The 20,248-nt window shown below is 48.9% G+C and overlaps 2 protein-coding genes across 2 annotated transcripts in view; one reads left to right on the top strand and one right to left on the bottom strand.

Moving 5' to 3' along the window:
- Positions 1-20,248, bottom strand: part of DDX3X (DEAD-box helicase 3 X-linked) — a 451,205-nt gene that overhangs the window by 98,383 nt on the left and 332,574 nt on the right. The gene's annotated exons all lie outside the window — the stretch shown is intronic.
- On the top strand, positions 14,325-14,849 carry LOC126946169 (uncharacterized protein C4orf3 homolog). Its single transcript, XM_050776198.1, has one exon. It carries the CDS (start codon positions 14,353-14,355, stop codon positions 14,602-14,604), a length of 252 nt encoding a protein of 83 aa, XP_050632155.1. The 5' UTR covers positions 14,325-14,352; the 3' UTR covers positions 14,605-14,849.

Genomic DNA, 20,248 nt, shown 5'->3' with positions numbered 1-20,248 from the left:
CGCCCGCCTCGGCCTCCCAAAATGCTGGGATTACAGGCGTGAGCCACCGCGCCCAGCCAATTTTTTGTATTTTTAGTAGAGAGAGGGTTTTGCCACGTTGGCCAGGCTGGTCTCGAACTCCTGACCTCAGGTGATCCACCCACTTCTGCCTCCCAAAGTGCTGGGATTACAGGCCTGGGCCAAACTCAGTATTTATGTAATATCCAATACTTTTTTTTTTTTTTTTTTGAGATGAAGTTTCACTCTTGTTGCCCAGGCTGGAGTGCAATGGCACAATCTCGGCTCACCACAACCTCCGCCTCCCAGGTTCAAGCGATTCTCCTGCCTCAGCCTCCCTAGTAGCTGGGATTACAGGCATGTGCCACCATGCCCGGCTAATTTTGTAATTTTGTATTTTTAGTAGAGACAGGGTTTCACCGTGTTAACCAGGATGGTCTCAGTCTCCTGACCTCATGATCCGCCCACCTCTGCCTCCCAAAGTGTTGGGATTACAGGCGTGAGCCACCACGCCCGGCTGCCTCTTTCTTAATGGTAGGTGGTATGGCCTGTCTTTCACTTTGGCAGTGACACCCCACCTTTCTTGAGGTGGTGGGAATGTCTGTAGGTGAATAGTAAATTCAGTTTTGTTTTTTTTTTTTTTTTTGCGACGGAGTCTCGCTCTGTCACCCAGGCTGGAGTGCAGTGGCCGGATCTCAGCTCACTGCAAGCTCCGCCTCCCGGGTTCACGCCATTCTCCTGCCTCAGCCTCCCGAGTAGCTGGGACTACAGGCGCCTGCCACCTCGCCCGGCTAAGTTTTTGTATTTTTAGTAGAGACGGGGTTTCACTGTGTTACCCAGGATGGTCTTGATCTCCTGACCTCGTGATCCGCCCGTCTCGGCCTCCCAAAGTGCTGGGATTACAGGCTTGAGCCACCGCGCCCGGCCGTGAATTCAGTTTTTGAAGAAGCCATCAGAAAGGTGAGGGAAGGGAGGGAGCGGCATTCCAGGCAGAACAGGGCAGAGGCATTGCAGTAGAGCTCAGCAGATTACAAAATAGGAACTGTGGCAGGGCGCGATGGCGCATGCCTGTAATCCCAGCACTTTGGGAGGCTGAGGCAGGAGGATTGCTTGAATCCAGGAGGTTGAGACCAGCCTGAGCAACATGGCAAGACCCACATCTCTACAAAAATTTTTAAAAGTAGCTGGGTATGGTAGCTCACAACCGTAGTCCCAGCTCTTTGGGAGGCTGAGGTGGGAGGATTGCTTGAGCCCAGGAGGTTGAGGCTGCAGTGAGCCATGAACCCACCACTGCATTCCAGCCCGGGTGACAGAGTGAGACCCTGTCTCAAAATAAAAATAAAAATAGGGCCGGGCACGGTGGCTCACACCTGGAATCCTAACACAGGCCAAGGCGGGTGGACCACGAGGTCAGGAGATCAAGACCATCCTGGCTAACACGGTGAAATACAAAAAATTAGCCAGGCGTGGTGGCAGGCGCCTGTAGTCCCAGGTACTCAGGAGGCTGAGGCAGGAGAATCGCTTGAACCCAAGAGGTGGAGGTTGCAGTGAGCCGAGATGGTGCCACTGCACTCCAGCCTGGGCAACAGAGCGAGACTCTATCTCAAAAACAAAACCAAACAAAAGAAAGAAAGAAAGAGGCACACCAGCCTGGGCAATATATAGCAAAATCTGTCTCTACAAAAAGTAAAAAATCAGCTGGGTGTGGTGGTGCGTGCCTGTACTCCCAGCTACTGGGGAGGCTGAAGCAGGAGGATTTCTTGAACCCAGGAGGACAAGGCTGCAGTGAGCCGTGTTTGTGCCAGTGTACTCCAGCCTGGGCAACAGAGTGAGACCTTGCCTCAGAAAAAAGGAAGAGGCACTTACTTTTAGGGACCTTTCCATAGATAACTACATCATACCCTCTGTGGCCTCAACTTTCTTGGACTGAATGTGTGCTTTATTAAACAGGATTTGTAGCCATTTGCCTTGCTAAGTGATCCACCTGTGTTGACTTTGTCTCCCAACTAGTATGTGATATTGAGCAAGTTAACTAACATCTTGAAAAATGCCGGGCGCGGTGGCTCAAGCCTGTAATCCCAGCACTTTGGGAGGCCGAGACGGGCGGATCACGAGGTCAGGAGATCGAGACCATCCTGGCTAACACGGTGAAACCCCGTCTCTACTAAAAATACAAAAAAACTAGCCGGGCGAGGTGGCGGGCGTCTGTAGTCCCAGCTACTTGGGAGGCTGAGGCAGGAGAATGGCGTGAACCCGGGAGGTGGAGCTTGCAGTGAGCTGAGATCCGGCCACGGCACTCCAGCCTGGGTGACAGAGCAAGACTCCGTCTCAAAAAAAAAAAAAAAAAAAAAAAAAAAGGCCGGGCGCGGTGGCTCAAGCCTGTAATCCCAGCACTTTGGGAGGCCGAGGCGGGTGGATCACGAGGTCAGGAGATCGAGACTATCCTGGCTAACATGGTGAAATCCCGTCTCTACTAAAAATACAAAAAACTAGCCAGGCGTGGTGGCGGGCGCCTGTAGTCTCAGCTACTTGGGAGGCTGAGGCGGGAGAATGGCGTGAACCCGGGAGGCGGAGCTTGCAGTGAGCCGAGATCACGCCACTGCACTCCAGCCTGGGAGACACAGCGAGACTCCATCTCAAAAAAAAAAAAAAAAAAAAAAAAAAAAATCTTGAAAAATGAGAATAAGCCAGACACAGTGAAGCAGACCCATAGTCCCAGCTACTCCAGAGGACAAGGCAGAAGAATTGTGGGACCCTGTCTCTAAGAAAATAATAATAATAAATGCCGGGCGCCATGGCTCACACCTGTAATTCCAGCACTTTGGGAGACCGAGGCGGGCAGATCACCTGAGGTTGGGAGTTTGAGACCAGCCTGACCAACATGGAGAAACCCCGTCTCTACTAATAATACAAAATTAGCCAGGCATGGTGGCGCATGCCTATAATCCCAGCTACTCGGGAGGCTGATGCAGGAAAATCGCTTGAACCCAGGAGGCGGAGGTTGCGGTTTGCTGAGATCGCGCCATTGCACTCCAGCCTGGGCAACAAGAGCAAAACTGCGTCTCAAAAAAAAAAAAAAAAAAGAAAGAAAATAACAACAACAATAATAATAAAAGTGCTAGGCTGGGTGCAGTGGCTCATGCCTGTAATCCTAGCACTTTGGGAGGCCAAGGCAGGAAGATGGTTTGAGCCCAGGAGTTGGAGACCAGCCTGGGCAACATAGTGAAACCCTCATCTCTGCAAAACATCAAAAATTAGCCAGGTGTGGTGGCACATGCCACCTGTACTCCCAGCTACTCAGTAGGCTAAGGTGGGAGGATCGCTTGAGCCCAGGATGTTGAGGCTGCAGTGAGCCATGATCATGCCACTGCACTCCAGCCTGGGTGACAGAGTGAGACTCTGTCTAAAAAAAAAAAGGTAAATAAATAAAAATAAAGCCCTTAGAAAGGTGCCTGGAGACTGGGTGCGGTGGCTCATGCCTGTAATTCCAGCACTTTGGGAGGCCGAAGCAGGTGGATCACCTGAGGTCAGGAGTTCAGGACCAGCCTGGGCAACATGGGGAAACCCCATCTCTACTAAAAATACAAAAATTAGCTGGATGTGCGAGATGTGGTGGCGAGTGCCTGTAATTCCAGCTACTCGGAACGCTAAAGCACGAGAATCACTTGAACCCAGGAGGTGGAGGTTGCAGTGAGCAGAGATCGCACTGCTGCACTCCAGCCTGGGTGACAGAGTGAGGCTCCGTCTCAAAAAAATTAAATTAAAAAAAGGAAGGTGCCTGGAACATAATCAACAGTCAGTACATTTAAACTGCTGTTGCTGTTATTATGGCTGACGGGAGAATGTTGCAGAAACAGAGTGGGGATTAAATGAGAGAAACACCTGCCAATGGCACACCGATTATGACCGCCGGAGAAATAAGGAGGTGATGAGTGTTTGCAGGTGCTCCTGCAACAGGGCTCCATGGCTTTGTTTCAATGCAGAGCGCCGCTGGACTCTCCTCACGGCAGATGGAATCACGCTGCCAGGGCAGAGGGGGAAGCCCTCAGAACCGTGCCATGGGTGCCAGGCCACAGGGTGGTGCCCATCCTTGGGTGAGGAAACCGCTCTTCTGCACATGCCTCCCCAGGTGTTTAAAACTCTCTCTCTGGAAGATAAATCAGAGAACGCTTTAGACAGGTTGCACTATGGCTGGAAATAGAAATGCTGGGATCTCTCATTTCAACTTTTCCACAAATGTTAATTTCCTTTTTCTGAAAGGAAAAACACTTGATTCTAATTTTTTTCTAGGCCTGAAATGAGATTTTTCCTCAATTAGAAGATGTGATGTACTGTGTATGTACCATACACTACATGAAAGAAGGGTTGGGAAAATGTAAGCAGGAAACTTTTACTGTAAAAGTAAAAGGAATTACTAAGCAAAAGCCAATCTGAAAAGGCTGCATACTGTATGATTCCAACTATATGACATTCTGGAAAAAGCAAGACTATGGAGAAGGTGAAAAATAATTCAGCGGCTGCCAGGTGTTGTGGGGAGGAGGGATGAATAGGTGGAGCACAGCGGATTTTTAGGGCAGTGAAAATACTCTGTATGACACTGTAATGGTGGATGTGTGGCATTATGCATTAGTCCAAACCCACAGAATGTACCACAGCAAGAGTGAACCCTAATGTCAGCTGTGGTTCCTGGGTGATAATGATATGTCCATGCAGGCTCATCTGGAGGGGGATGCTGCTGGGGGGAGGCTGCGCTTGTGCAGGGGCAGGGGGGAATATGGGAAATCTCTGCACCTTCCTCTCAGTTTTGCTGTGAACCTAAAACTGCTCGAAAAAAAATAAAGTCTATTAAAAAAAAAAAGTAAAACGAGAAAGCAAGCTTGGTTTTGAGGGCATATTATTTAGAACTCTGCTGGGTGCAAGTAACAAGTTTCTAGCTCACTGAGCCTCAGAAGGACGTTATAGGTCATAGGTGCCTCGGGAACCGGAAAACAGGGATGGTTACAGATGCTGGGAGGATGCTGCAGTGAGGCGGAAGGCATAATCCCTGTAGCCTCTCTCTCCCCAGCTCCCCTGTTTACACAGGATGATCTCCCGCTTTCCATATACACTGTTTTCCCTTTCTCTACCCCAGTCCTAAATTCCTGGGCAAGGGGACGCTGGCGGCCCAGTGCTTGGGGCAGGTGCCTGCTCCCAGCCCCAGCAACTCTGGTCATGGGAGTGGAGGTCAGGGTATGGTTCAATGGAAGCTGCCTGCAGCGGAAACCTGCAAGGAAGTGAATGTGTGTGTTGGGTGGGGCAGGGCGCTTTCAGGGGGGCCTAGTTTTGTAATAGTCGTGCCCCCATCCCCACTCCAGCAGGAATACTGTGTTAGTTTCTGGCTGAACCAGGCCCCACTTTCTGTGCTTGCTGCTGACGCCCGCTTTCCTTTTGATTTAAGGCCATTGCAGGGCTCCGCTTTGGAGCGGGCATTGGAGGAATTCTTTGACCACCAAGCAGCCTCCATGCATCCCTCTTATATAACAGAGCCACCGACAGGCTGTTTGCATTCTGCCTGCTTTCTCTTTTTCCGTTGCAGTAGTTTATTTATTAATTAGTGTGCAAAAAATAAAAAGGAGGTAATAACCTTATTTATGTGCTAGTCCACGTGTTCTGTGTGCTCATTTTTTCTGCAGCCTGGCATCAGGAACCGGAACGTTTGGCCCCAGGAGAGGGGGCCGGGACCCAGGGTGCCAGAATCTTACAGTGCGGAGGCGACAGGCCAACGCAGTTCGTTCCTTTTCCTCCCTCCCTCTCTTCTTCTCCCCGCCACGTTCCTCCCTCCCTCCTCCCTCCTCCCTCCTCCCTCCCCCCTCCCTCACCCCCCCTCCCTCCGCGGGTTCTGGGCGTCCTTGGAAGGAAAGGAGAGTGGCCTTGAGGTCGGAGAATTCGCAGCAGTCATGACAAACATCGCTAGGAAGCGGGGACAGGATCCACCGGGAGGTTGAAACTCGGGTTCCAGGCGCCTCTGGTGGCGATCACGGAGGGGGTGCCGCCCGGTCCCACCCCTCACCCCGCAGCCGGGGACCCTCAGCCACCTCCCGGGCGGGCCACCCCGCCGGGGTCTGCTCTGGCCGCTCTCGCCCCGCCTTATTTGCCACGCGCCCCTTCACTTCATGGGTACACGGAGGGCCGCTTCCACAGTGTGGTGTTTAAATCCGCAACGATCACAGCCCAGGGGGGACTCAGCAGGGGACCTGGGCAGGATGGATGCAGGGATTCAACGACGGCCGGGTCTGGCCAAGCCAAGCTTCTGGCCCCTCCTACAGCGGTTTGTAATGGAGGCTGACCCGCCTTTTCCGTGGTTGCAGCAAGGGAGAGCCTTGTCGCCCCTCGCAGCACCCCCACCCCACCAACCCCCATCGTCAAGCAGGCGGGCCCCGGCGTCAGTCTGCACAGTTACCAACCTGAGCAGCCCCGCAGCGCGGCACCCAGCCAGCAGGAGGGAGGGAGGGCCAAGGTGGCTCCCCGGGGAGGCTGGACGTCCTTGCCACCCCGGACTTGGGGACTGGGGGCTTCCGCACTGTTGGAATCCTGCCTGGGGGCGAGAGAGGTTTCTGGATGTAGAGTCAGCTGGGCTCACTCCCTGCCTTTTTTTTCTTCACCTCCTGAGACATCCAGGAAATGTATAGATTTCTACGGCATTCCGGGATGAACTGGAGGGTATTGGGGGAGTCAAAAATGGGACCCCGTGGGAAAAACATGTATTTCATTTTCCATATATTATGTAATCCTGTAAATAAAATTAAATACATTTTAAGCTGGGGTGGTGCTTTCTGTAATTGAATGAAAAGCACCTCCAAGGCTTCAACTTCAAGAGAAAAAAAGGAAAAGGAGGAAATTAAAAAAAAAAAAAAAGTTAACTAGGGGCCGGGCGAGGTGGCTCACGCCTGTAATCCCAGCACTTTGGGAGACCCAGGCGGGCAGATCACGAGGTCAGGAGATCGAGACGATCCTGGCTAACACGGTGAAACTCCGTCTCTACTAAAAATACAAAAAAAATTAGTCGGGTGTGGTGGCGGGCGCCTGTAGTCCCAGCTACTCAGGAGGCTGAGGCAGGAGAATGGCGTGAACCCCGGAGGCGGAGCTTGCAGTGAGCCGAGATTGCGCCAAGGCACTCCAACCTGGGCGACAGAGCAAGACTCCGTCTCAAAAAAAAAAAAAACAAAAACAAAAAAAGGGCAGGGCGCGGTGGCTCAAGCCTGTAATCCCAGCACTTTGGGAGGCGGAGACGGGCGGATCACGAGGTCAGGAGATCAAGACCATCCTGTCCAACACAGCGAAACCCCGTCTCTACTAAAAAGTACAAAAAATTAGCCGGGCGTGGTGACCGGCGCCTGTAGTCCCAGATACTCGGGAGGCTGAGGCAGGAGAATGACCTGAACCCAGGAGACGGAGGTTGCAGTGAGCCGAGATCGCGCCACTGCACTCCAGCCTGGGTGACAGAGCCAGACTCTGTCTCAAAAAAAAAAAAAAAAAAAAAAAAAAAAAAAAAGTTAACTAGGTAAAAATTTAAAAACAAAAGGCAACATAAAAAGAAAATGAAATACAAACCATTAGGAAAGGTGTGAAATATCAAGCATGTATATAAAATTTTCTAATGAAATATTTCTAACCCTCTCTTTTGCTTTTTAAACTTTTTATTATGAGAAATTTCAAACATACATAAAAGTAGATAAGTAGATAACAAATCCTCACCTTCAACAATGACCAATGTAGGCCAGGTGCGGTGGCTCACGCCTGTAATCCCAGCACTTTGGGAGACTGAGGAGGGATTACTTGAGCCCAGGAGTTCGAGACCAGCCTGGGCAACATAGTGAGACCCCCCCCCATCTCTACAAAACAATTTAAAAATTAGCTGTGCGTGGTGGCACGTGTCTGTAGTCTCACTTACTCAGGAGGCTGAGGTGGGAGGATCAGTTGCGTCCAGGAGGTTGCAATGAGCTGTGACCTTGCCACTTCGACAAAGCAAGACCATGTCTTTAAAAAAAAAAAAAATTACCAATGTAGAGCCAATTTTTTTCACCTATATCCTCACCTACGCTCCCCATTATATATTTTTATTTTTATTTTTTTATTTTTTTATTTTTTGAGATGGAGTCTCGCTCTGTCGCCCAGGCTGGAGTGCAGTGGTCGGATTTCAGCTCACTGCAAGCTCCGCCTCCCGGGTTTAGGCCATTCTCCTGCCTCAGCCTCCCGAGTAGCTGGGACTACAGGCGCCCGCCACCTCGCCCGGCTAGTTTTTTTGTATTTTTTAGTAGAGACGGGGTTTCACCGTGTTAGCCAGGATAGTCTCGATCTCCTGACCTCGTGATCCGCCCGTCTCGGCCTCTCAAAGTGCTGGGATTACAGGCTTGAGCCACTGCACCCGGCCATTATATATTTTTATTTAATTAATTTTACTTATTTGGTGTTTTTGTTTGTTTGTTTATTTTATTTTTTATTTTTTATTTTTTTTGAGACGGAGTTTTGCTCTTGTTGCCCAGGCTGGAGTGCAACGGCATGGTCTTGGCTCACCACAACCTCCGCCTCCCGGGTTCAGGCGATTCTCTTGCCTCAGCCTCCTGAGTAGCTGGGATTACAGGTATGCTCCACCACACCCGGCTAATTTTGTATTTTTAGTAGAGACGGGGTTTCTCCATGTTGATCAGGCTGGTCTCAAACTCCCGACCTCAGGTGATCCACCCGCCTCAGCCTCCCAAAGTGCTGAGATTACAGGTGTGAGCCACCACTCCTGGCATATTTTTATTTTTTAATGATAAGATAAACTGAGCTTGTGCTTTAGTTAGGCTTGGCTGTGTAACAAGCCACTACAAAACTTAGTGGCCCAAAGCAACAATAGTTTACTATTTCTTACTATTCCAGTGATTGGATTGGGCAGTTCCTCTGCCAGTTTTGACTGGAGTTCCTCCTAAAATGTCTAAGATGGCCCCTCATCCTCTAATAGGCTAGATGAGCTTCCTTATATAGCACCTAGAGTTTTCTAAGAGAATCAAGGCAGAAGCTTCAAACTTCCTGACCTGTGAGAGTCCTGAGTCACTCCTGCCCCATTCTATTGACCAAAGCAAGTCACAAAGCCAGCCCAGACTAGAGAGGTGAAGGGAGAATGGAGAGGGGGAGAAATAAGTCTCAGCGATGGATGGGACGAATGAATGGCAGAGATTGCACAGTGGTATGTACACTAGGATGAGAGGAATTTGTGGCTTTTTTCTTTTTTGATACAGAGTCTGGCTCTGTCGCCCAGGCTGGAGTGCAGTGGTGTGATCTCGGCTCATTGCAACCTCTGCCTCCTGAGTTCAAGCCATTCTCCTGCCTCAGCCTCCTGAGTAGCTGGGATTACAAGTGCACACCACCATGCCCTGCTAATTTTTGTATTTTTAGTAGAGACGAGGTTTCACCATGTTGGCCAGGCTGGTCTCGAACTCCTGACCTCAAGTGATCCACCTGCCTCAGCCTCCCAAAGTGTGGGGATTACAAGCGTAAGCCACTGCACCTGGCCAATAGCCTTTCAACAATCTATTGCAGTTTGCTTCCATCAACATAACTTTTCTTCCTTCCTTCCTTCCTTCTTCCTTTCTTCCCTTTCTTTTGAGATGGGGGTCTCACTCTGTTGCCCAGGCTGGAGTGCAGTGGTGCCATTATAGCTCACTGCAGCCTCAAACTCCTAAGTTCAAGCGATCCTCCTGCCCCAGCTTCCCGAGTAGCTGAGACTACCCATGCAGCATCACACCTGGCTAAATTTTAAAATTTTTATACAGATGGAGTCTCACTGTTTCCCGGGCTGGTCTCAAAATCCTGGCCTCAAGTGATCCTCCCACCTTGGCCTCCCAAAATGTTGGGATTACAAGCATGAGCCACCACACCCAGCTCATTCATAACTTTTCCTTTTCATAAACTATAAATATATATATATATATATTTTTTTTTTTTTTTTTTTTTTTGAGATGGAGTTTTACTCTTGTTACCCAGGCTGGAGTGCAATGGTGCAGTCTTGGCTCACTGCAACCTCTGCCTCCCGGGTTCAAGCGATTTTCCTGCCTCAGCCTCCCAAGTAGCTGGGATTACAGGCATGCACCATAACGCTTGGCCAATTTTGTATTTTTAGTAGGGACAGGGTTTCTCCATGTTGGTCAGGCTGGTCTTGAACTCCTGACCTCAGGTAATCCGTCCACCTCGGCCTCCCAAAGTGCTGGGATTACAGGTGTGAGGCACCGTGACTGGCCTTTAATTTTATTTATTTATTTTATTTTATTTTTATTTTTTGAGGCTGAGTCTTGCTCTGTCACCCAGGCTAGAGTGCAGTGGTAGGCTCTCAGCTCACTGCAATCTCCACCTCCCATATTCAAGCAATTCTAATAATTCTACCTCAGCCTCCCAAGTAGCTGGAATTACAGGCGCCCACCATTATGCCTGGCTGATTTTTGTATTTTTAGTGGAGACAGGGTTTTGCCATGTTGGCCAGGCTGGTCTCGAACTCCTGGCCTCAAGTGATCTGCCCACATCAGCCTCCCAGTGCTGGGATTACAGGTGTGAGCCACCGTGCACAGCCAAACTATACACACACACACACACACACACACACACACACACACACACACACACACACACACACACACACATATATATATATATATTTTTTTTTTTGAGATGGAGTCTTACTCTGTTGCCCAGGCTGGAGTGCAGTTGCATGATCTTGACTCACTGCAACCTCCACCTCCCGGGTTCAAGTGATTCTCCTGCCTCAGCCTCCCGAGTAGCTAGGATTACAGGCGCACACCACCACGCCCAGCTAATTTTTTTTTTTTTTTTTAAGACGAAGTCTCACTCTTGTTGCCCAGGCAGGAGTGCGATGGCGCGATCTCGGCTCACAGCAACCTCCGCCTCCGCCTCCCAGGTTCAAGTGATTCTCCTGCTTCAGTCCCTGAGTAGCTGGGATTACAGGTGCCTGCCACCATTCCTGGCTAATTTTTGTATTTTTAGTAGAGACGGGGTTTTACCATGTTGGTCAAGTTGGTCTCAAACTCCTGACCTCAGGTGATCCGCCCGCCTTGGCCTCCCAAAGTGCTGGGATTACAGGTGTGAGCCAACGCGCTCGGCCATGCCCAGCTAATTTTTGTACTTTTAGTAGAGATGGGTTTCATCATGTTGGCCAGGCTGGTTTCGAACTCCTGACCTCAGGTGATCTGCCCACCTCAGCCTCCCAAAGTGCTGAGATTACAGGCGTAAGCCACTCCCGACCAACTTCAAATGCTTGATACCTACCATCAAGAAGTTGTGTTAGCACAAGTTAACGTTTAACGTTTTTTATCATCCATTTAAAATTTTGCAACAGTTCAAATTATATTTAAAGAACCTGGTAGCCAGGCATGGTGGCACATGCCTCTAATTCTAGCTACTCAGGAAGCTGAGGCAGAAGAATCACTTGAACCCAGGAGGCAGAGGCGGCAGTGAGCCGTGATAGTACCACTGCACTTCAGCCTGGTTGACAGAGTGAGACCCTGTCTGGAAAAAAACCAAACAAACAAACAAACAAAAAAACCTAAGAATCTGGCAGCTCTTTATTTTGTGGACAAGTGGAATGTTTACATTTCTTATGTAATGTGAATTGACTTTGAATCTGAACATATCTTTTCCTATTAGACATTTCAAAACAAAGATGAAGGTCTAATTTGCAGAGGTATATGCATTATGAGAGCAGCCGTGCTGCATTTGGCTTGGGCACCATAAAATTACACACCAGCAGGGTGGGCGCGGTGACTCGCACCTGTCATCCCAGCACTTTGGGAGGCTGAGGCGGGTGGATCACCTGAGGTTGGGAGTTCGAGACCAGCCTGACCAACATGGAGAAACCCCGTCTCTACTAAAACAATACAAAAATTAGCTGGGTGTGGTGGCGCATGCCTGTAATCCCAGCTACTCAGGAGGCTGAGGCAGGAGAATTGATTGAGCCCAGAGGGCGGAGGTTGCGGTGAGCCAAGATTTCGCCGTTGTACTCCAGCCTGGGCAAGAAGAGTGAAACTCTGTCTCAAAAAAAAAAAGAAAATTACACATCAGCCACAAAAAGATAGAGGTTTCTGATCTGTGTGATGATGGTGTTTTAGGGCATAGTGTGGAGGTACCACCCTACCAGGCCACCTCTTCCCATCCCTATCTGTTGGCCACGCCTTGATCCGCCCTGAGCCTTTGGGAACCTGGAAGAACCTTCTGCCTCCAGCAGTTCTGTGGACCCTTGTCCATGATGACAAGGGGCACTGAAATAGTGTCTAATGGCAGAGCCCTCCTTGGCCAGTTGGTCACACGTGCTCACCACATGTGGGGAGTGTGGGAAACACAGCCAGACTCTACCACACTGGGGTGCCCTCTGAAACATCTGGAGTTGACTATTCCAGGGACCCTGCCCTGCTGCCCTGAGAACAGAGGGAATCACCATCTCTGGGCTCCCTGAAGGACATGTTTTTTGTTGTTGTTGTTTTTCTTTTTTTTCTTTTTCTTTTTCTTTTTTTTTTTTTTGAGATAGGATCTCACTCTCTCGCCCAGGCTGGAGTGCAGTGGTGCAGTCCTGCAGCCTCAACCTCCCGAGCTCAAGTGATCCTCCCACCTCAGCCTCCCAAATAGCTGGGACCAAAGGCACGTGCCACTACACTCAGTTAATGTGTGTATTTTTTGTAGAGATAGGGTCTCACTATATGTATTAGTCCGTTTTCACGCTACTGATAAAGACATACCAGAGACTGGGCAAGCCACAAAAGAAAGAGGTTTAATTGGACTTACAGTTCCATGTGACTGGGGAAGCCTCACAATCATGGAGGAAGGCAAGGAGGAGCAAGTCACATCTTACGTGGATGGCAGCAGGCAAAGAGAGGAGCGCTTGTGCAGGGAAACTCCCCTTTTTATAACCATCAGATCTTGTGAGACTTATTCACTCTCACGAGAACAGCATGGGAAAGACCTGCCCCCATAATTCAATTACCTCCCACGTGGGAATTCAAGATGAGATTTGGATGGGGACACAGCCAAACCATATCACTATGTTGCCCAGGCTGGTCTCGAACTCCTGGGCTCAAGCCATCCTCCCACCTGGGCCTCCCAAAGTGCTGGGATTACAGGCACGAGTCACCACGCCTAGCCTGTCATTTTCTTTTTTAATTTTCTCTCTTTCTTTCTTTCTTTTCTTTTTTTTTTTTTTGAGATGGAGTCCCTCTCTGTCGCCCAGGCTGGAGTGCAGTGGTGCAATCTCAGCACACTGCAACCTCTGCCTCCCGGGTTCAAGCGATTCTCATGCCTCAGTCTCCTGAGTAGCTGGGATTACAGGTGCCCACCACCACATCCGGCTACTTCTCTGTATTTTTAGTAGAGATGGGGTTTCACCATGTTGGCCAGGCTGGTCTCCAACTCTTGACCTCAGGTGATCTGCCCACCTCGGCATCACAAAGTACCGGGATTACAGGCGTGAGCCACGGCACTCAGCCGGGCCTCTCATTTTCTTACTATTACAGCTATCATTGGAATTATTGGACATCTGCTGATGCGTGGCTGTGACCATTTCTTTTTCTTTTTTGTAGAGACAGGGTCTCTGTTGCCTACCTGGAGTGCAGTGGCGTGATCATAGCTCACTGCACCTCAGCCTCCAGGACTCAAATGACCTTCCCATTTCCAGCCTCCTGAGTAGCTGGGATAGCACAGGCGCACACCACCATGCCTGGCTAACTTTTTGTTAATTTTTTGTAGAGATGGGGTCTTGCTATATTCCTCAGGCTGGTCTGAAACTCCTGGGCCCAAGAATTCCTCCTGCCTCAGCCTCCCAAAGCACTGGGTTTACAGGTGTGAGCTACTGTGCCTGACCAGAATATAAAGCTAAATTTCAAATATCTTTTAAAAACAAGAAAGAAAAAGAGACCAGGTGCGGTGGCTCACGCCTGTAATCCCAGCTACTTGGGAGGCTGAGGTGGGAGGATCACTTGGTCCTGGGAAGTCGAGGCTGCAGTCAGCCATGATTGCTCCACTGTACTCCAGCCTGGGCAATAGAGTGAGACCCAGCTTAGCTTCAAACTGTGTTTTAAAAACTTGTTTTCCTTCCCTCCTTTCTCCTCAGTCTCAAGACGTAGCTTTGAGACAAACTGCAGGTGTGTTTTCTTTGGTCTTACGACACGCGCTTTCAAACGCCCTTCCCTTTCCAACTTTACGCTCTCATGTGTCACGCACACTTATTTACCTGGATGCTTGCTAAACTCACACCATGCTCACTTATCTGGTTATAGATTTCCTTAGAAGTTTCCGGAGCTGGAGTTTCTGGGATTGTTAGGAAGCTGCAGGAGCGAGATGGAGATGGACGCATGGGGTGTTGATGGTCGAGATGGTCTCCGGGAGCGGCGAGGCTTGAGCGAGGGAGAGAGGCAGAACCTCGATGTGCGGCTTCGGTCTGGTGCAAACGGGCTTCCCAAACACTCCTACTGGTTGGACCTCTGGCTCTTCATGCTTTTCGATGTGGTGGTGTTTCTCTTTGTGTATTTTTTTGCCATGACTCGTTTGCTGATATCTAAATTAAGAAGTTGGTTCTTGAGTGAATTCTGAAAATGGCTACGAACTTCTTGAATAAAGAAGACAAGACTCTCAACAGAAGAATTTCACATCTCCAAGGGACCCTTCCTTTCGTTTTACACTTTGTTACTAGTTTGCAGAACTCTATTAAATGGGTAGGATTTCACCCATTCTTAGCTAAGTTGTTAAAATTAAACCCTTTGGTTCGTGTTTAAAAACTTTCCAACATCTAATGGCTTTACAGGGGCTGAATATAAAAAGCGTTTATACTTAAAAAAAAAAAAAAAAGAAGTTTCCGGAGCTGAATTCTGACACGGACCAGATATCCCTAGAATTCTCTCCTTAGCAGGGGTTTACTTCAAGGCTGGAGTTCACTCTCAGCTAGAGATTGACTGTGATTGATTTGTAAGCTGGGTGCACTCACGATCGTGCTGGCCCCTTCAGCAGATGGAACAATAATTGAAAAGAAGTCACTGGAGCGAGACACGCCACCTGGCACCTCCTAGCCCCCCATGCCTCTTCCACAGTCCAAGCCCCTCTTCTTAAACCAGGGCTCCCTCTCCAGAAATTGGAAAATGGCAATTTTTGGAAAGGATTCTGGCCAGTCTTCCCCTTGCTAGCAACGGATAGTGAAATTCACTTTCTTTTTAACACGCCTTGCTCTTATTTTGGCTTCTTTCTGCAAGCGGCAAGCAACCTGACCCTCTTTCAGTCACAAGTCTAAACGAAATGGAATGGGAATGATAGTAAGAAAGAGGATTTCAGCACAAATATGGTCATGTAGCACTCTTTTTTTTTTTTTTTTTTTTTTTTTTTTTTTTTTGAGACTGAGTCTCACTCTGTCACCCAGGCTGGAATGCAGTGGCACGATCTCAGCTCACTGCAACCTCCACCTCCTGGGTTCAAGCGATTCTTGTGCCTCAGCCTCCCAAGTAGGTGGGATTACAGGCGCCCACCAACACGTCCAGCTAATTTTTGTATTTTTAGTAGAGACGAGGTTCCGCTATGTTACCAGGCTGGTCTCGAACTTCTGACCTCAAGTGATCTGCCTGCCTTGGCTTCCCAAAGTGATGGGATTACAGGCGTGAGCCACTGCACCCTGCCTGTAGCACTCTTATATTTGACATTCAAGAAGGAAACAATTGCATTCCCAAACAGCTAAATATGCATGTCTAAAAACGGAAGTCTTTTTTTTTTTTTTTTTTTTTGAACTGTCACATTCTCTCCAAAGCCCATTCATCTCAGCATCCCAAAGCTGAAGCACAGCTTCTGTGAGTTCTGTAAGAAAGTGGTAACCACAGGGCACCATTGCCAGCACAGCACAGCACAGCACAACTGCTTATAAAACGAGACTTCTGACGCTGGCTGCAGCGTCATTTTCTCACCATCCTCACGTGGGAGAGCAGTTGTCTGAATGATCGCTAAGTCATGCTCGCTAAGTCAGTGCAGTAAGAATTGCACTGCTGAAGCTAAGTCCAGGACAGCCTCTGCTGGGGCCAGAGCAGACATGGCAATGAACTCCAAGCTGGGGCCTCCATTTGTTTTCTTTTTCTTTTCTTTTCTTTTTTTTCTTTTTTTTTTTTTTTTTTTGAGATGGAGTCTCACTCTGTCTTGCCCAGGCTGGAGTGCAGTGGCACGATCTCAGCTCACTGCAACCTCTACCTCCCAGGTTCAAGCGAGTCTCCTGCCTCAACCTCCCGAGTAGCTGAGATTACAGGAATGCACCACCATACCTGGCTAATTTTTTTGTATTTAGTAGAGACGGGGTTTTACCACATTGGTCGGACTGGTCTCAAACTCCTGACCTCAGGTGATCCACCCACCTCATCCTCCCAGAGTGCTGGGATTACAGGCATGAGCCACCATGCCCGGTCTCTCTATTTGTTTTCTAGCAAGCCAAAGTCTGAGTGGAAAAAACACAAACTCTCTTTCCTCTGGTCTCACACAACAATCAACACAGTAGACTTCTGTGACCCCAAAATATGTGGGGATATCTCCCCACCAGCAATCAAGCAGTCAGTTCTGCAGTGGACACCAACTGGGTGTCCTCCAATTCTATTCAATTCAATTCTGACACTCTCTACCTGGAGATAGCTTCAGATCCCACAGGTTGATGGCTCAGTCCCCAAGACTGCCCCCCACCTTCAGATGCCAATGGCAAGCCCCAGGTTGTGTCACCTGTGCTTCTGACTGACGGGCTATAAATCGGGGTTCCCACCACCCCTTCCTTTGGTTAATTTAATTTGCTAGAGGGGACCGGGTGCGGTGGCTCACACCTGTAATCCCAGCACTTTGGGAGGCTGAGGCGGGCGGATCACGAGGTCAGGAGATGGAGACCATCCTGGCTAACACGGTGAAACCCCGTCTCTACTAAAAATACAAAAAAATTAGCCAAGTGTGGTGGTGGGCACCTGTAGTCCCAGCTACTCGGGAGGCTGAGGCAGGAGAATGGCATGAACCCAAGAGGCGGAGCTTGCAGTGAGCCAAGATCACTCCACTGCACTCTAGCCTGGGCGACAGAGCGAGACTCCGTCTCAAAAAAAAAAAAAAAAAAATTGCTAGAGGGGCTCCCAGAACTCAGGGAAACACATTTACCAGTTTATTATCAAGGATATTACAAAAGATACAGATGAAGAGATACGTAGGGCAAGGTATGGGGGAAAGGGGTGCGGAGCTTCCATGCACCCTCTGGGTGTACCACCCTCCAGGAACCTCCACACGTGCAGATATTCAGAAGCTCCCAGAACTCAGTCCTTTTGGGGTGTCTTGTTTTGTTTTGTTTTGTTTTTTGAGATGCAGTTTCGCTTTTGTTGCCCAGGCTAGAGTGCAATGGTGAGATCTCAGCTCACCACAACCTCTGCCTCCCAGGTTCAAGCCATTCTCCTGCCTCAAGCCCCCTGAGTAGCTGGGATTACAGGGATGCACCATCACGTCCGGCTAATTTTGTATTTTTAGTAGAGACAGGGTTTCTCCATGTTGGTCAGGTTGGTCTCGAACTCCTGACCTCAGGTGATCCGCCTGACTTGGTCTCCCAAAGTGCTGGGATTACAGGCGTGAGCCACCGCACCTGGCAAAGGCCCATTCTTATAAGTAGTGCACGATGTTCCAGCCAACATTGTAATGGCACATTGAGCTTGGATGTTGTGATGTTATGATATATATATAGGTTTTTGTTCACACTTCCTGGTTGATAAGCGCCATAGCCCTTGTTATTTCCTAAGTGACTAAAACAATAAGTATATATTTTAAAAGCATTTGGGCTGGGCGCGGTGGCTCATGCCTATAATCCCAGCACTTTGGGAGGCCGAGGCAGGCTGATCACTTGAGGTCAGGAGTTCAAGACCAGCCTGGCCAACATGGTGGAACCTCGTCTCTACTAAAAATGCAAAAAAAAAAAAAAATTAGCCAGATATGGTGGTGGGTACCTGTAATCCCAGCTACTCTGGAGGCTGAGGCATGAGAATGGCTTGAACCCGGGAGGCAGAGGTTGCAGTGAGCCAAGATCACACCACTGCACTCCAGCCTGGGCAACAGAGTGAGACTCCATCTTAAAAGAAATAACATATAAATAAATAAATAAATAACATTTGGCCTTTTGTCCTTGGTTCCTGAAGCAGCTTCAGAACAGCCTTCAGAGCCATAAAGGTGAAAGACAGTCTTTTGTCATAACATTGGAGTGTTTTAGGCCTCAGAAAACAGAATCTCTCTCTCTCTCTCTGAGCTTCTCCTGCCCTCCTTTCACCTGCTCCCTTTTCTCCCCAGGGCAGGCTGTATATCTTAGTTCTTTTGCATTGCTGTAAAGGGATTCCTGAAGCTGGTAGTTTATAAAGAAAAGAGGTTTATTTGGCTCACAGTTCTGTGGGCTATACAAGAAGCATGGCTCCAGTATCTGCTTCTGGTGAGGCCTCAGGAAGCTTCTAATCGTGGCGGAAGGGGAAGGGGATATGGCGTGTGCAGACCACATGGAGAGAGAGGAAGCAAGACAGAGAGAGCAGGGAGGTGCCAGGCTCTTTTTAACAACCAGCTCTTGTGGGAACTCAGAGAGTGAGAACTCACTCATTACAGTGAGGACAGCACCAAGCTATTCACAAGGGATCCACCCCCATGACCCAAACACCTCCCACCAGGCCCCACCTCCAATACTGGGGGCCACATTTCCACATTAAATTTGGAGGGATTAAGTATCCAAACCATAGTACCTTAGAAACTAAAATATACTCTAATATTCTCCTGCCTTGAGCCAAATAAACCTCTTTTCTTTATAAATTACCTGTCTTGGAGCTGGCTATAAAAAAATTCTCTGGCCACGTGAGGTGGTTCACCCCTGTAATCCCAGCACTTTGAGAGGCCGAGGTGGGTGGATCACAAGGTCAGGAGATTGAGAACATCCTGGCCAACATGGTGAAACCCCCGTCCCTACTAAAATACAAAAAATTGGCTGGGCGTGGTGGTGCACACCTGTAGTCCCAGCTACTCAGGAGGCTGAGGCAGGGGAATCACTTGAACTCAGGAGGCAGAGATTGCAATGAGCCAAGATTGAACCACTGCACTCCAGCCTGGCAACAGAGCAAGACTCTGTCTCAAAAAAGAAAAACAAAAGAAATGATCTGTCCTATCATGTGTGATTGTAGGTGTAAAAGTTGATCATACTTCAGCTGGGCGTGGTGGCTCATGCTTGTAATTCCAGCACTTTGAGAGGCTGAGGGTGGATCACTCGAGCCTAGGAATTTGAGACCAGCCTGGGCAACAAGGTGAAACCCCATCTCTACAAAAAATACAAAAAATTAGCTGGGCATGGTGGCACGTGCCTGTAGTCCCAGATACTTGGGAGGCCAAGAATCGCTTGAGCTCAGGAGGTGGAGGCTGCAGTGAGCCATGATTGCACCACTATATTCCAGCCTGGGTAATAGAGCAAGACACAGAGAAAGAAAGGAAAGAAAGGCAAGGCAAGGAGGGAGGAAAGAAAAGAAAGGAAGAAAGGAAGAAAAGAAGAAAGAAAGAAAGAAAAAGAAAAGAAAGAAAGAAAGAAAGAAAGAGAGAGAGAGAGAAAGAAAGAAAGAAAGAAAGAAAGAAAGAAAGAAAGAAAGAAAGAAAGAGAGAGAAAGAAAGAAAGATCATACGAATTGGGTCATTCTTGACATACCCAGCTGAAACAGAGTCAGGAGGTCGGGGGAAGCAGTCCAGGCACATAACATTGCTCCAAAAAAGTAATTATCTGCAAGCCTGGCTGCTGAAACTGCTTGCTATGATCTGAAACCAGTTTTTTGTTTTGTTTTGCTTTGTTTGAGATGGAGGCTCACTTTGTCGCCCAGGCTGGAGTGCAGTGGTCTGATCTCAGCCCACTGCAATCCCCACCTCCTGGGTTCAAGCTATTCTCCTGCCTCAGACTCCCGAGTAGCTGGGATTACAGGCGCCCGCCACCACGGCTGACTAATTTTTGTAATTTTAGTAGTGACAGGGTTTCACCAGGTTGGCCAGGATGGTCTCGAACCGCTGACCTTAAGTGATTTACCCACCTCAGTCTCCCAAAGTGCTGAGATTACAGGCGTGAACCACCACGCCTGGCCTTGAAACCAGTTTTATCTCATGGCTTCTGAAGCAAACTGCTGCAACTCTAAGACTAGTTCTACGCACTGCCATCACTCTCCAATCAGAGCTTGCTTGCCAGCTCTCTGAA

The sequence above is a fragment of the Macaca thibetana genome, chromosome X (assembly GCF_024542745.1).
Source record: "Macaca thibetana thibetana isolate TM-01 chromosome X, ASM2454274v1, whole genome shotgun sequence".
Classification (NCBI taxonomy): Eukaryota; Metazoa; Chordata; class Mammalia; order Primates; family Cercopithecidae; genus Macaca; species Macaca thibetana.
The sequence above is the reverse complement of the archived record's forward strand: the minus strand, read 5'-3'. Positions and strand labels throughout refer to the sequence as shown.